This window comes from Anomaloglossus baeobatrachus, chromosome 7 (genome assembly GCF_048569485.1).
Source record: "Anomaloglossus baeobatrachus isolate aAnoBae1 chromosome 7, aAnoBae1.hap1, whole genome shotgun sequence".
Taxonomy (NCBI): domain Eukaryota; kingdom Metazoa; phylum Chordata; class Amphibia; order Anura; family Aromobatidae; genus Anomaloglossus; species Anomaloglossus baeobatrachus.
The window spans coordinates 19,806,458-19,821,941 of NC_134359.1; the positions used below are offsets into that span (position 1 = coordinate 19,806,458).

At 48.2% G+C, this 15,484-nt stretch overlaps 1 protein-coding gene across 1 annotated transcript; it reads right to left on the reverse strand.

Moving 5' to 3' along the window:
* Positions 1–642: 642 nt before the first annotated feature.
* Positions 643–12,875, reverse strand: STK16 (serine/threonine kinase 16). The gene is made up of 8 exons (XM_075317115.1): positions 12,709–12,875; positions 12,022–12,131; positions 7,242–7,461; positions 5,228–5,361; positions 1,832–1,952; positions 1,575–1,670; positions 1,378–1,499; positions 643–1,194 (listed from the first exon to the last, which is right to left on the reverse strand). The coding sequence occupies exons 2-8, from the start codon at positions 12,105–12,107 to the stop codon at positions 1,056–1,058; spliced, it is 918 nt and encodes a 305-aa protein (XP_075173230.1). The 5' UTR covers positions 12,108–12,131; positions 12,709–12,875; the 3' UTR covers positions 643–1,055.
* Between the last annotated feature and the right edge of the window lie 2,609 nt (positions 12,876–15,484).

Below are 15,484 nucleotides of genomic sequence, written 5' to 3' on the forward strand. Positions count from 1 at the left end.
CGGGGCCGCATGTTGTACACTGGGGGTGACGGGGCCGCATGTTGTACACTGGGGGTGACGGGGCCGCATGTTGTACACTGGGGGTGACGGGGCCGCATGTTGTACACTGGGGGTGACGGGGCCGCATGTTGTACACTGGGGGTGACGGGGCCGCATGTTGTACACTGGGGACAATGGCACTGAACGAGACACTGGAATTCGATGATTAACTCATGGGGTCCATAACTTTTCTCCATAGAGTGTTCTTATATATGAGACCTGTCATACTTTTGTCAACACTGAAATTGCGGCACCAAGAAGTTGAAACCTGAAGGAATTATGGAAATCCCAATATTTGATAATGAAGAAATCCAGATATTCTGAAATGTTTCTATTTCCGTCCTCTGCAGGTCGCGGTCACGTCTCCATCCTGTGATTTCTGTAATTCCACGTCTTTCCCTTCTTGGTGCCACAATTCCGATGCGGAGGAGTCTATATATTTCTTATATCCTAATGTCACAATATTAGTCGACCAGATGCCAGGATTTCCATTCAACAGCTTATAATCGACCATCCCATAAACACCTACAGCCCCATATTAGCAGCAATATACCGGATGCCAGTGATTGCGACTAGTGACAGGTACTTACATCGATGAAGCACTTTCTATCCCAATCCTTACGTTTAATAATGAATGCCCCGTACAGAGGAGATGAAACACGTAACACCTTACACAGCACAATGACAACATGCTCCAGAGGCCAGACACGGATCACTGGCCTGAGATTAGCCGCCTCTGGGGGACAGAACCGAGGACTCAGCACTTGCAAAGTCTGGCTGTGGCCTGCAGGTATAAAAGGCGAGGAGACGTCGTCGATGTACCGCCGCTCCGAATCAGCTTTACACTTCATAATAAAAGACCGTCAGAATTAAAACCGAAATTCACAAAGTGACAGGCAGTTCATTATTGAGAGACCCCACCGGCCGGCGTCTTCTGATCAGACCACCGCCATATGGAATGGACCTACAGTACGACACCGGCGGTCCGACTGGGGCAGCGATCGCTTCCTGGGATGTCATATCCTCGTGGTGGCTTGTCCATCAACAATGGGGTGAAGCGCCTCAAGTTGGGTGAGTATTGTGGAGATGTGCGGCCGTTCCATGTGATCAACCACCATCATGGAGGTGAGCAGTGACTGCAATCCTTGGGAGTACCTGGATGGGAAAAAAAAATGCAAATAAAAAAAATTAAATGATTCCCGCAACATTTTACATTTTTGGCAGAACTGGGGTCATGACATAGACGTCTACAACGCACCACCTGCAACTGCCAGGTAGTAAATATATAGGGTGCACTTACTTTCCAGTGTGTAACCCTTGTATGATAAGCAACATTACCTGTTATTCTCAGGCACGGAGATGCTGTTCTGGACGGCCAGAGCCACACTGTCTCCCTTCTGGAAAATCATGTCGTAGGGGCCCTCCCCGAACATCATGGAGTACAGCACACAACCTAGAGACTGGGCACAATGTGATCGTAAAATTACCGTCCGTCCAGAGCGAAAACACAGGACAGAGAGAAGACGACTTCCTACCCAGATATCGGTCCGCTCGTCGATAACGCAGCTACTGCTCACACTGAAGAGCTCCGGGGCCCGGTATGAAATGGTGCATCGCTGTGCGGCCCAGTCCTGGCGGAGAGAAGGGGGAAATTACTCAATACTCGGTGCACTGACAGCCCAGGAAACTCTCGATGCAGCTCTGTATGTGTCCAGAGCATAAAGCAAGACATCAGCATCATCAGTACCAGCAGAGCCGCAGCACAGAGTGCAACGTGAGCACCGATCCCTACCTGCACGGCCATGGCTTGTCGGCTCCCATTCACCTCAATGCGAGCGTGATTCATGGAGCCCAGATCCATCAGAAGAGGCCGATCATCATCCGCCAGTAACACATTTGTAGGTTTCAAGTCTCTAAAAAAAAGACAACAAATAAAAAAATAGAATTAACCCTTAAAAGGACTGAGCCACTTAGTACCTTAATGACTGAGCCTCATTTTTGAATTCTGACCAGCGCCACTTTATGATACAATAATTCAACCGATCCCGGCGATTCAGGGAATGTTTTTTGTGACACATTGTACTTCATTTTATTCTGTAATATTTGCATTTATTTATAAAAATATCAAACATTTGGCATAAAAAGTTTTAAAATGTCACAATTTTCCAAACTTTTCATTCTTATGCCCTGAAACCAGAGAATTAGATCACAAAAAATACTTAATAAATTATATTCACCTCATCTCTACTTTACAGCAGCACAATTTTTGAAACATATTTTTTGTTTTGTTAGGAAGTTAGAAGGGGTCAAAGTTCATCAGCAATTTCTCATTTTTTCCAACCAAAATTTACAAAAGTTTTTTTTTTTGGGACATCACATTTGAAGTTACTTTGAGAGGCCTAAGTGACAGAAAATACCCAAAAGTTACCCCATTCTAAAAACTGCACCCCTCAAAGTGCACAAAAAAGCATCCATGAAATTTATTAACCCTTCAGGTGCTTCACAGGAACTAAAGCAATGGAAAAAAAATGAACAAAAATGTTGCTTTAGCCCCAAATGTAGCATTTTCACAAAGGTAACGGGAGAAAACGGACTGTGCAATTTCTTAAACCACCCACATGTGGTTTAAAACTACTGTTTGGGTGCACGGCAGGGCTCGGAAGGGAAGGAGCGCTATTTGACCCAATATTGTTTGGAATTGTTAGTGGACACCATGTCGCATTTGTGGAGCCCCTAATGTGCCTAAACAGTGGAGCTCCCCCACAAGTGACCCCATTTTGGAAGTTAGACCTCAAAAATGAATTTACCTATATGTTCGGTGAGAACTTTGAACCTCCAGGTGCTTCACAGAATTTTATAACATTTGCATGTGAAAGTGGAACGAAATTTTTTTTTTCCAAGAAAAATGTTGGTTTGTCGCAATTTTTTTTTTCATTTTACACTGTGTGGCGGCTTGTTTTTTTTTTGCAGGACAAGATGAAGTTTTCAGTTCCAGCTTTTCTCAACTCCAGTCCTCAAGGCATCAACAGATCAAAGTTTTCCTCAGTATTGCAGAGGGAATCATTCCATCACCTGTGCAATATTAAGGAAATCCTCAAAACTGGATTTGTTGGGGGGCCTTGAGGACTGAAGTTGAGGAACGCTGCGCTATACCATTCGCCTTCGTTTTCAGCTATACCATTCATCTTTTTGATCGTGTTCTATTCCACTTTTATTTTAGAGTTATGATATAAAAGCATTACTTCTTGCCTCATTTTTTATGTATTTTTGCAGTGTTCTCTGAAGGGGTTAAATAATGTGACAGATTTATAGATCATGTCGTTCTGGAGGCGGCGATACCGAATGTGTGTACTTTATTAGTTTATTTTTGTTTTCATATAAATATTGGTCCTTATTGGGCGGCACGGTGGCTCATTGGTTAGCACTGCAGTCTTGTGGTGGATCAGTGGTGAGCACTGCAGTCTTGTGCTGGCTCAGTGGTTAGCACTGCAGTCTTGTGGTGGATCAGTGGTTAGCACTGCAGTCTTGTGGTGGATCAGTGGTTAGCACTGCAGGCTTGTGGTGGCTCAGTGGTTAGCACTGCAGTCTTGCAGCACTGGTGTCCTGGGTTCTAGTCCCAATAAGGACAACATCTGCAAGGAGTTTGTATGTCCTCCCCGTCTTTGCGTGGGTTTCCTCCGGGTTCTCCGGTTCCTCCCACACTCCAAAAACATACTCATAGGGAACCTAGATTGTGAGCCCCAATGGGGACAGTGTTTCCAATGTATGTAAAGCGCTGTGGAATTAATAGCGCTATATAAATGAATAAATATAATAATTATATCATATTATTGGTGTAATTTCTGTTTCTTTATGTAGGTGGGGGGGGGGGGCAGGAGTTATTTAATTATTTTTAAATAATTTTTGCAAATTTTTTCTTTACTCTTTTACTTCGTTCCGGTATAGGACTAACTTTTATTCTTCTGATCACTGGTCTCATGCATTGCAATAGTAATAATATTACACTGTTAGACCCAGCCATATGCAGGGTCTAACCTGTTCTAACAGGCCACCATGCCTGCCACAAAAGAAGAGCAATGTCTGACTTCCGTTTGCCATTACATCTATTGGCTATCTATGATTTTGTTGTGGGGGGCTGATGGGGGTGAGAGGGGGAGCCTCCTCCCTCTCACAACCTTCTACATGTTGCGTTCGCTATTGATCGCGGCAAATAGTGTTAATAAGTGAGGGGCAGTGGTGGCACCGGCCCTGGCTGGGTCTGCTGGCGCTCGGCTGTCAGTACTTCGTAAGCGATCATCGTGTGATCAGTCAGTCAGATTGATTGACCAATTACAGCGATCGGAGAGTGGGGACCGATTAAATGGGTGCCGGTCAGCTGTCAGTGATCGCTGTCAGCACGGAGCTGTCACTGAATGTTTTGACACGGTGACCATTTGAAGCCATAGTGTACATTGCACGTCAACATACGGGAACTGACGCCTGCTCATGACGTGCTATGTCCGTCATTTGTCGTTAAGGGCTAAAAAAACTTGTCCAAAATTCGCAATACCCTCAATATCACATTAGAAAGGATTTGACCCTCCGGCATCCCCCCCTATAAACAGCTCCTGATGTCGCCGGATCTACAGACAGGACACCTTAGCCCCGTACACTCTGAAGTGGCCGATCTCTGGTCCTGCAGCTCAGCTCCTAATGAAGTGACTGGGTGCAGAGCCGCAGTACCTGAGAATGGGCACTACAATGCTGTGGCTGAGTGACGGCTTTAAAAACTAAGCGAGAGACGAAAAATACAGATTGCACACACTGCAATAACCAGACTATAGAGAAAGGCTTTAATGGAGGCCCCGGTGACGTCTTTCACGTCCATATTACGCACTGTGAGTCTCAAGACTTGAGTTACCGATATAATGATATGTTTTCTGGAAACCATTGGAAGACACTGAGTAAGTGACACTATCTGCAGTCTCTGTGACTACTGTGGGGCGCAAGCCACCAGGAGACTTCGGGAGGCCACACTGCAGCACTGACCTATGATCAGTGAAGAGTCTACTGGAGCCGGGTCACTAAATTACATCACTTACCTTTACTGGGAAGATTCTGACTGCTATAAAGATATAACAACGTGTTAGTGAATGTGGGGCCTAGACGGACACGGGGTGGGACATAGCCCCTGTATGAGGCGTCTTACCTGTGAGCGTAGCCCTGGTCATGCACGGCTTTCAGTCCCAGACATATTCCGTGTAGAATGTACAGGATCCGCTCTTCAGACAGGAACGCGTTCTTATCTCGCAGCGCTTCCACCTCGTTCCACAATGTTCCCCTCTGGGAAAAAAAACGAAAAACATGATTGATTTAATATATAAAGTTGAGTGTATGTATTTGTGTATGTGTGTGTGTCCACTAAAGGAATCCGCACCGTCGCAACTACAATCACAAAATTTTGCACAGACACCCCATGTGACTCAGGGAACGTCGTAGACTATGTTTTGACAGAAAAATTTAACCCCGCACTTTACAGTTACTCTCCAAGAAGCTGCCTACATTAAAATGAATGGAGCCTGGAACTACAAGCTATTATTAATAGGAGCTGTGAGTGGTTGTTATAGGAACAAAGGAAATTCATAGTATAAGAAGCTTATATGTGAGGTAATATGATGTAGTGGGGAGACGGATAGAGAGAGACAGACCGGGGATAGAGACAGACCGGGGATAGAGACAGACCGGGGATAGAGACAGACCGGGGATAGAGACAGACCGGGGATAGAGACAGACCGGGGATAGAGACAGACCGGGGATAGAGACAGACCGGGGATAGAGACAGACCGGGGATAGAGACAGACCGGGGATAGAGACAGACCGGGGATAGAGACAGACCGGGGATAGAGACAGACCGGGGATAGAGACAGACCGGGGATAGAGACAGACCGGGGATAGAGACAGACCGGGGATAGAGACAGACCGGGGATAGAGACAGACCGGGGATAGAGACAGACCGGGGATAGAGACAGACCGGGGATAGAGACAGACCGGGGATAGAGACAGACCGGGGATAGAGACAGACCGGGGATAGAGACAGACCGGGGATAGAGACAGACCGGGGATAGAGACAGACCGGGGATAGAGACAGACCGGGGATAGAGACAGACCGGGGAAAGAGACAGACCGGGGAAAGAGACAGACCGGGGAAAGAGACAGACCGGGGAAAGAGACAGACCGGGGAAAGAGACAGACCGGGGAAAGAGACAGACCGGGGAAAGAGACAGACCGGGGAAAGAGACAGACCGGGGAAAGAGACAGACCGGGGAAAGAGACAGACCGGGGAAAGAGACAGACCGGGGAAAGAGACAGACCGGGGAAAGAGACAGACCGGGGAAAGAGACAGACCGGGGAAAGAGACAGACCGGGGAAAGAGACAGACCGGGGAAAGAGACAGACCGGGGAAAGAGACAGACCGGGGAAAGAGACAGACCGGGGAAAGAGACAGACCGGGGAAAGAGACAGACCGGGGAAAGAGACAGACCGGGGAAAGAGACAGACCGGGGAAAGAGACAGACCGGGGAAAGAGGCAGACAGACACACACAGACACATAGATAGAGACAGATAGACTGATACAAATACAGACAGAGAGATAGAAACAGACAGACAAGGAAAGAGAAAGACAGACAGACAGTGACACACAGACACAAACTGGGAGAGAGACAGATACTATCCCAGGCAACGCCCGGTGCTACAGCTAGTATTGTATATATTTTTCGGTCTCCATTAAAAGGTTATTCAGGTCGTCTCTCACATCAGGAGCTTGCCAGGTCTGGCTCGCGGCCGGCAGGTATTGTACATGGATTTACACATTGTCTTATGATTTGCCACATTCCAGAGCTGCATTCAGAATTCTGCTGTTTTCCATCGAAGTGCAGATGACTGTCACATTATTGCAAAACTGCTGTGTGTTTACAAAAGCAGCCGTCAAGATTCTGAAAGCAGCTTTAGATGTGAATGGAGTAAAAATGTGAAATAACTCAGAATCAACATTGAAGTCCTATCTTACAGCAACGGAGTGCGTACCGGTGATAATATCCGGTCACGTGATCACTTCCAGGTTATTACAATCCGCTGTGGAAACTACACGTGGCTAAACAAACACACAACGCCGCCACGCCCGGCCATGGGAAAACCGCAGACAAAGCCTGGCTGCAGCGTTTACCTTCACGAAGGGGAGGAGAAGCCAGGCCTCCCACTTGGGGCCTTTCTCCATCATGCAGTGCGCCTCCAGCCGCAGAATATTGGGGTGACTGAACAACCGATGCATCTCCACCTCGTGCAGAGCTTCTTTCCGATCTTCCCGGTCATGGCACAAAATACGCTTCAGAGCGTAAAACCGCCCGTCGGTCACCCCTTCAACCAAATCCACGTAGCTGAATCCCCTAAAAAAAAAAAAAAAAAAAAAAAAAAAAAAAAAAAAAAATCAGAAATATAACGATGCCCTGTGCAATGGCAGAGGAACTGAAAGAGTAGCACCAGGCTGCCCCCTAGTGGTGGAAAAGCAAAATGGCACCAACATATGAATCCTAGAAAAAACAATCAGAAATCGCGAGCGTTAAAGGACGAAAGGACGGTGAAATGCCAAACTTTGCCTTGAGAACACTTTCTGCATTAGACCTGTATATTTAAAGGGGCTGTCTACTTTGGACATTTGCATCTTTTGAGCAAAATGTTCTGTAAATGTTTTTCTGCAGGGAAGGTGAAGCGCAGCACATCAGTAGTCACCTGCAATGATGTACGGGGTCTCTATTTTTGTTCACTAGAGCATGCGACAGCTTAAAGAGACAATGCACATTCAAAGGGCTAGGACATAGCATGACTTTATGATCAGTGGGGGTCCAACTTCAGAGACCCCCACTGATATGAATGAATGTGCTATAGTGCTGGTGTAATGCTGCAGCCTCTTGTCATTGGGCTGCGCAGGGAACTGCAGCCGACACAATACACTTAAATGGAGCAGATGCGGTTCCCCTGCTCAGACGAGTGGCTCTAGGACCCGTGCGGGGGTCTAACTCAGCTCTGGGACCCCTTCATTGTCAGGAGCAGTAACGTTCTTGCATGTCTGACCATCATCAACCATAACATGATGGAAGCATCTGAAACTCTAACACCCCTTCGCTTCAGGTTTGTGAACTGCCCCATATACATGAAAGATCGGGGCAGATTTATTTTTGTTCTTTAAATTAAAGGGTTATTTTCCCCTTCATAGTTGGATCTTATCATAAAGCACTGGTAGATAAGATCCACTCCTGATTTCGGCTACAAATACGGATATAAAAAAATCCCTCACCAAATACTCATGTGAATGTGGCTTTAAGGTGTTTGCGACTATCAGCTGTGTTTTCCAGAAGCAGCGCTGGTACAAAGCTTTATACAATGCTGAGCTCTACTACAGCGTTTTGGAGCAAGAATATGGCGAGAACCACTCAACTAAGTAAAGAGAAACGACCGTCCATCGTTAGTTTAAGTCATAAAAAAGTCAGTCAATCCGGAAAACTGCTAGAACCTTAAGGGTATCATCAAGTACAGTCATGGAAACCATCAAATGCTATGATCAAAATGGCTTTAACGAGGACCGCTCGAAGAAAGGAAGACCGAGAATGAGCTCTGCTGCAGAGGATAAGTTCATCAGAGTCACCAGCCTCATAAACCACTTATAAAAAGCACCTCAGATAATAGCCCACATAAATGATGCACAGACATAAGGTATCACACATATTTCAACATCTACTGTCCAGAGACAACTACAAGAAGCGGCCTTTGGTTAGGTTTCTCCAAAGAAGCTGCCACTGATGGCCACAAACAAGAAGAAGAGACCTGTATGGACCTAACACTAAGATTAGACATTAGATCACGGAAATCGGTCTGTGGTCTGAGGAGTAAAAATGTGAGAATGTTTGCACAAACCGCCAAGTGAGTGTGTTACAAGGAGAAAAAGTGAGCAGATGGTTAGTACATGACTGGTGCTGACCATGAAGCATGGAGGGAAGTTGGGATGGTGTCCAGGTGCTTAACTGGTATCAGTGTTAGTGATATATTCCAAATTTAAGGCACATTACCCAGCACGGTCACCACAGAGTTCAGCAGCCACCGCCATCCCTTGTGTTCTGCACTTATTGGAACCATCTTTTATGCTATAACAGGACACTAACCCAAAACATCCAGACTATGTACGGGTGATGTGACCAAGGAGAGGGATGGAGGCTGTATCAGAAGACATGGCCTCCACCATCACCAGCCTCAACCCAATGGAGAGAGATTGGGAACAGTTGGATGTAGAGAGAAGGCAAAGCAGCAACAAACGCTCAGCACCTCCGAGAAATCCCTTGGGACTGCTGGGAGCCTCCAGATGACATGATAAAGAATGATGAGGTGGGAAAGCTGCGGAATATCGGGGGGCACCAGAAGAAATCTAAGCTGTGACACATGGTCGGGTTTGTTCCACACGTGTTTCTTTGCTCCTTTTTTCTCATACGAGATCATTACTGGTTTTGCTGCCTTAATCTGAATCTACAATGTACACACTTCAATTAGAACAAGGAAAACCAAATTACACTGTATATCCACACAATGTGCGTGAGAAACGCTTTATAATCATGGTCTCTTTACGTCATGAAGTCGCACTGGAGGTGACCAGTCCTTTATAATTATGTATTTCTGACTATAAAGCATTTTTATAATAGGGATTTATTACAATTTTGGAGTGTTTGTTTTCTTCATCCTCTATGAAACCAATGTACACAGATTGCTGCAGAAAGAGTTTTCAGGGATTTGTCAGCGAGCTCATTCTGATGCCAGGGCCTGTAAGGCTTATCGTTTCTCTGCTGATCATCATCTCAGCTGATAAGTGATCAGAAGACAAATGATCTTTGATTTCTTTGTAAACCAACTTAACAATTGGATTATAAAACTGCCCTAACTATAGTCACTGATGACCTACTAACCGTCAAAGCCAAGCGACACTACTCTGTCCTCCTCCTCCTGCACGTGTCCTCTGCCTTTGACACACTGGACCATTCCCTTCTACTACAGATTCTCTCATCTCTGGGCATCACAGACTTTGCTTTAGCTTAAATCTCTTCATACCTAAACGACTGGACAATCAGTGTCTTTAGGCCGCTTTACACGCTGCGATCTCGCTAGTGAGATCGCTAGCGTGTGTACCCGCCTCCATCGGTTGTGCATCACAGGCAAATCGCTGCCCGTGGCGCACAACATCGCTCGGACCCATCACACTACTTACCTGCCTAGCGACGTCGCTGTGACCGGCGAACCGCCTCCTTACTAAGGGGGGCGGTTCATTCAGCGTCACAGCGACGTCACTAAACGGCCATCCAGTAGAAGCGGAGGGGCGGACATGAGCGGGACGTAACATCCCGCCCACCTCCTTCCTTATTGCGTGCAGCCACAGGTAAGGTGAGGTTCTTCGTTCCCGCGGTGTCACACACAGCGATGTATGCAGGAACGAGGAACAACATCGTACCTGTAGCAGCAACGATATTTGGGAACTTGGCTAACGTAGCTAACGAGGCCGGATGTGCGTAACGAATTCCGTGAACCCAACGACATCGCGCTAGCCATGTCGTTGCGTGTAAAGCAGCCTTTTGACTCACACCCCCCCCTCCACATCTCGCCCCATCTGTCAGTGTCCTCAAAGGTTCAGTTCTTGGACCCCTGCTTTCTCTATCTACACCTTCGGCCTGGGACAGCTCATTGAGTCGCACGGCTTCCAGTATCATCTCTATGCCGACAATACGCAGATCTACCTCTCAGGACATGACATTACCTCCCTACTAACCAGAATCCCACAGTGTCTCTGCTATTTCATCCTTTTCCTCTGCGCGATTTCAAAACAGAATTCATCATTTTTCCTCCATCTTACAACATCCCAAATAGACCTAGCCATCAAAGTCCATGGCTACTCATTCTCCCCAGTCCCGCATGTTCGCTGCCTCGGGGTGACTCAATTCTGCTCTATCCTTCAAGCCACATTTCCAAGCTTTTCCACCCCCGGAAGACTCAAAAATATTTCACAAATCCATACATTCCTTAACCAAGATTATACAAAAACACTAGTGCATGCCCTCATCATCTCCTGCTTCAACTACTGCAACCTCCTGCTCTGTGACCTCCATTCTAACTTTCTTCCACCCCTCCAATCTATCCTAAACTCTGCTGCCCGACACTTCACTGGCTTCTCATTGCCCAAAGACTCCAGTTCAAAACCCTAACCATGACCTACAAAGCCATCCGCAACCTGTCTCCTCCCTACATCTGTGACCTAGTCTCCCGATACTTAACTGCACGCAACCTCCGATCCTCACAAGATCTTCTCTCCTTCCTTCTTATCTCCTCTTCCCACAATCGCGTACAAGATTTCTTGTGTGCCTCCCCCATACTCTGGAACTCTCTGCCCCAACATATCAGACTCTCACCTACCGTTGAAAGCTTCAAAAGAAACCTGAATACTCATCTCTTCCAACAACCCTACAATATGCAGTAACCGTCATTGCACTATACCTCCGTGTGACCAGCTCTACCCTCACATACTGTATCCTCACCCATCCTCCTCAGTCCACTATACTGCTGCATGATCTGCCATCACCTACTGTACTCTCCCCCATCCCCTGTAGACTGTGAGCCCTCATGATTATTGTACTGGTCTCTATTATCTATACCCCTTTTCACTTGTAAAGGGCTATGGAATAAATGGTGCTATAATAATGAATAATGATAGCAGAGATGAGCGTGCTGATAACTCGCTCTGTAAGTACAGTGATATACAGAAGATGTCTGCGCAAAAAAGATCCACAATTTCTAATAAAACACTATTAGAAAAATGTTTCTCTAACAAAAATACACAGAGTCAAGTAATAAATGTCACATCCTTCAATGCAGAAATGCTACAGAGTTTGTGCGGCCGGGTCGGAGGCTTTACTTACCCCTCCCCCAGCTTCTGTATGAAGAGGTAACGCTTGTTTTCAATAGTGATGACCCCTCGAGAGCAGATACAGAGAGTAGACCCCATCGTGGCTCCTACATGCTGCACCCGCTGCGGAGGAAGAGATGTGGAGGGTTAGAAAGAACAGAGATGGCGTCATCCTGACAGGACACATGCAACACAAATGTCCAGCACTGTAAAAAAAACAGGAAAAAAAACAAAAAACAAATGTCATTTATTTTTTTTGCACCCCTCCCCCCAGAAATAATAAATACATACTATAATTTATATATATATATATATATATATATATATATATATATATATACACATACACATTATATATATATATATATATATATATTATATATATATACATATATATACATACATATATTATATATATACACACACACGTCGGCAGTAGAAAAAGATTACGGCTCTTTGCATGCAAAGACGAAGCGATGATGAGAAGACTGTAAAGCTCCAGACCTGATAATAAAGTGGCAAACATAAAATAATAAAATAATAATAAAAAACAACAAGTTATTAATAAAAAGACAAGATGAAGTTAGGAAAAAAAATGGAGTTTGCAGTTTTTCACATTTTTTTGCACTAGGTGTCACATGACTGCGATCACCGGGAGCCATTACTGGGGGTAGATATTCCGTGCCCGCACAATACACACCGCTCGGATGGCGGCTCCTCTCCCCGGCTCAGCCCGGTGGTGCCAGCACAGCAGCTCCTCGGATGGCGGCTCCTCTCCCCGGCTCAGCCCGGTGATGCCAGCACAGCAGCTCCTCACTCAGCCCGGAACCATCTCTGGAAACAATCAGCTGGAGGCGCCGGCTGATGACGTCATGGAAACGCGCCTCCGTCCAGAGGAGGTCATGTGATCCCGGCGTTGCTAAGATACCCAAGCCCAGTTTTCTGATTGGAGAATGTGGCGGGGCTTACTATCACACTGGAACGTCTGTGTGACTTCACGGGAAGCGAATCTTATGTATAAAGTAAAAGTAGACGTCTGGTGTATAATGAACAGAAACGGTTATCAAACATGCGCCGCGAATAAGAAGAACAACCCAATCGGCACGTTGCTTTCAGTCTCCATTGAAAAAAAAAAATGAAAGTTGTAATCTGATTGGCTGAGTAATTGAAAGCTGCAACCTGGTTGGTGGGGAAAATGAGAGCTGCCAACTGATTGGTTAGGAGAATGAAAGTTTCAGTCTGGTTGGGCAAATAAGCTGCTGTCTGATTGGTTCAGCAAATGAGAGCTGCAATCGGATTGGTTGGACATATGAGAGCTGCAATTTGATTGGTTGTGCATCTGCTCTTCTGATAGATGTGCTGCTAAGACACAGTTCACACTGTTTATCTGTGATAGACTTATCATAGTTTTCCGTAGCATTAATTCAGACACGATAGAGTAACAGGATGTCTGGCTCTGCGACCGCAGCAGACACACACCTCAGCAAAGCGCTCAGCCACCAGAATATAAACTATTCAGACCCGACACCGGTCCACACACACCGTCCCAGAGACACCAGTCCACAGACACCGGCCCACAGACACCGGTCCACACACACCGTCCCAGAGACACCAGTCCACAGACACCGGCCCACAGACACCGGTCCACACACACTGGCCCAGAGACACCGGTCCACACACACCGGTCCACACACACTGGCCCAGAGACACTGGTCCACACACACCGGTCCACACACACCGGCGCACAGACACCGGTCCACACACACCGGTCCACACACACCGGCCCACAGACACCGGCCCACAGACACCGGTCCACACATGCCGGTCCACACACACCGGTCCACACACACCGGTCCACACACACCGGCCCACACACACACCGGCCCACACACACACCGGTTCACACACACCGGCCCAGAGACACTGGTCCACACACACTGGTCCACACACACACCGGTCCACACACACCGGTCCACACACACCGGTCCACACACACCGGCCCACAGACACCGGCCCAGAGACACCGGTCCACACACACCGGCCCAGACACCGGTCCACACATACCAGTCCACAGACACCGGCCCAAACACACCGGTCCACACACACCCAGAGACACCGGTCCACACATACCGGTCCACAGACACCGGTCCACACATACCGGTCCACAAACACCGGCGCACAGACACTGGCGCACAGACACCGGTCCACACACACCGGCCCAGAGACACCGGTCCACACACACCGGCCCACAGACACCGGCCCAGAGACACCGGTCCACACACACCGGCCCAGAGACACCGGTCCACACACACCGGCCCACAGACACCGGCCCAGAGACACCGGCCCACAGACACCGGTCCACACACACCGGCCCAGAGACACCGGCCCACAGACACCGGCCCAGAGACACCGGTCCACACACACCGGCCCAGAGACACCGGTCCACACACACCGGTCCACACATACCGGTCCACACACACCGGCGCACAGACACCGGTCCACACACACCGGTCCACACACACCGGCCCACAGACACCGGCCCACAGACACCGGCCCACAGACACCGGTCCACACATGCCGGTCCACACACACTGGTCCACACACACCGGTCCACACACACACCGGTCCACACACACCGGCCCACACACACACCGGTTCACACACACCGGTCCACACACACCGGCCCACAGACACCGGTCCACACACACCGGCCCACACACACACCGGTTCACACACACCGGCCCAGAGACACTGGTCCACACACACCGGTCCACACACACACCGGTCCACGCACACCGGTCCACACACACCGGTCCACACACACCGGTCCACACACACCGGCCCACAGACACCGGCCCAGAGACACCGGTCCACACACACCGGCCCAGACACACCGGTCCACACATACCGGTCCACAGACACCGGCCCAAACACACCGGTCCACACACACCCAGAGACACCGGTCCACACATACCGGTCCACAGACATCGGCCCAGAGACACCGGTCCACACATACCGGTCCACACACACCGGCGCACAGACACTGGCGCACAGACACCGGCCCAGAGACACCGGTCCACACATACCGGTCCACAGACACTGGCGCACAGACACCGGTCCACAGACACCGGCGCACAGACACTGGCGCACAGACACCGGTCCACAGACACCGGCGCACAGACACTGGCGCACAGACACCGGTCCACACACACCGGCCCAGAGACACCAGTCCACACATACCGGTCCACAGACACCGGCGCACAGACACCGGACCAGAGACCCCACAACTCAGACCCAGAACCCTGAATAATGCAGAACGCTGCATAACATTAATTCAGCCCGATAACCTAGCATACATCGCTGGACCCCAGAGACAAAACCAAACTTAGGCCCCAAAGTTAGTTCTAATTTTTAAATAAATTCAGGGCCCAGACTGAATTTATACGCCGGACTCCAAACCACAACATTAACCCCTT

Excerpts from the sequence above, each read along its gene's own strand:
- STK16 (XM_075317115.1), bottom strand. The coding sequence starts at position 12,107 with ATGGGGTCTACTCTCTGTATCTGCTCTCGAGGGGTCATCACTATTGAA. Across the intron at positions 5,362-7,241 it reads TTCTCCTCCCCTTCGTGAAG|AGGGGAACATTGTGGAACGA; the intron begins GTAAACGCTGCA and ends TTTTTTTCCCAG. Across the intron at positions 1,500-1,574 it reads ACGAGCGGACCGATATCTGG|TCTCTAGGTTGTGTGCTGTA; the intron begins GTAGGAAGTCGT and ends CATTGTGCCCAG.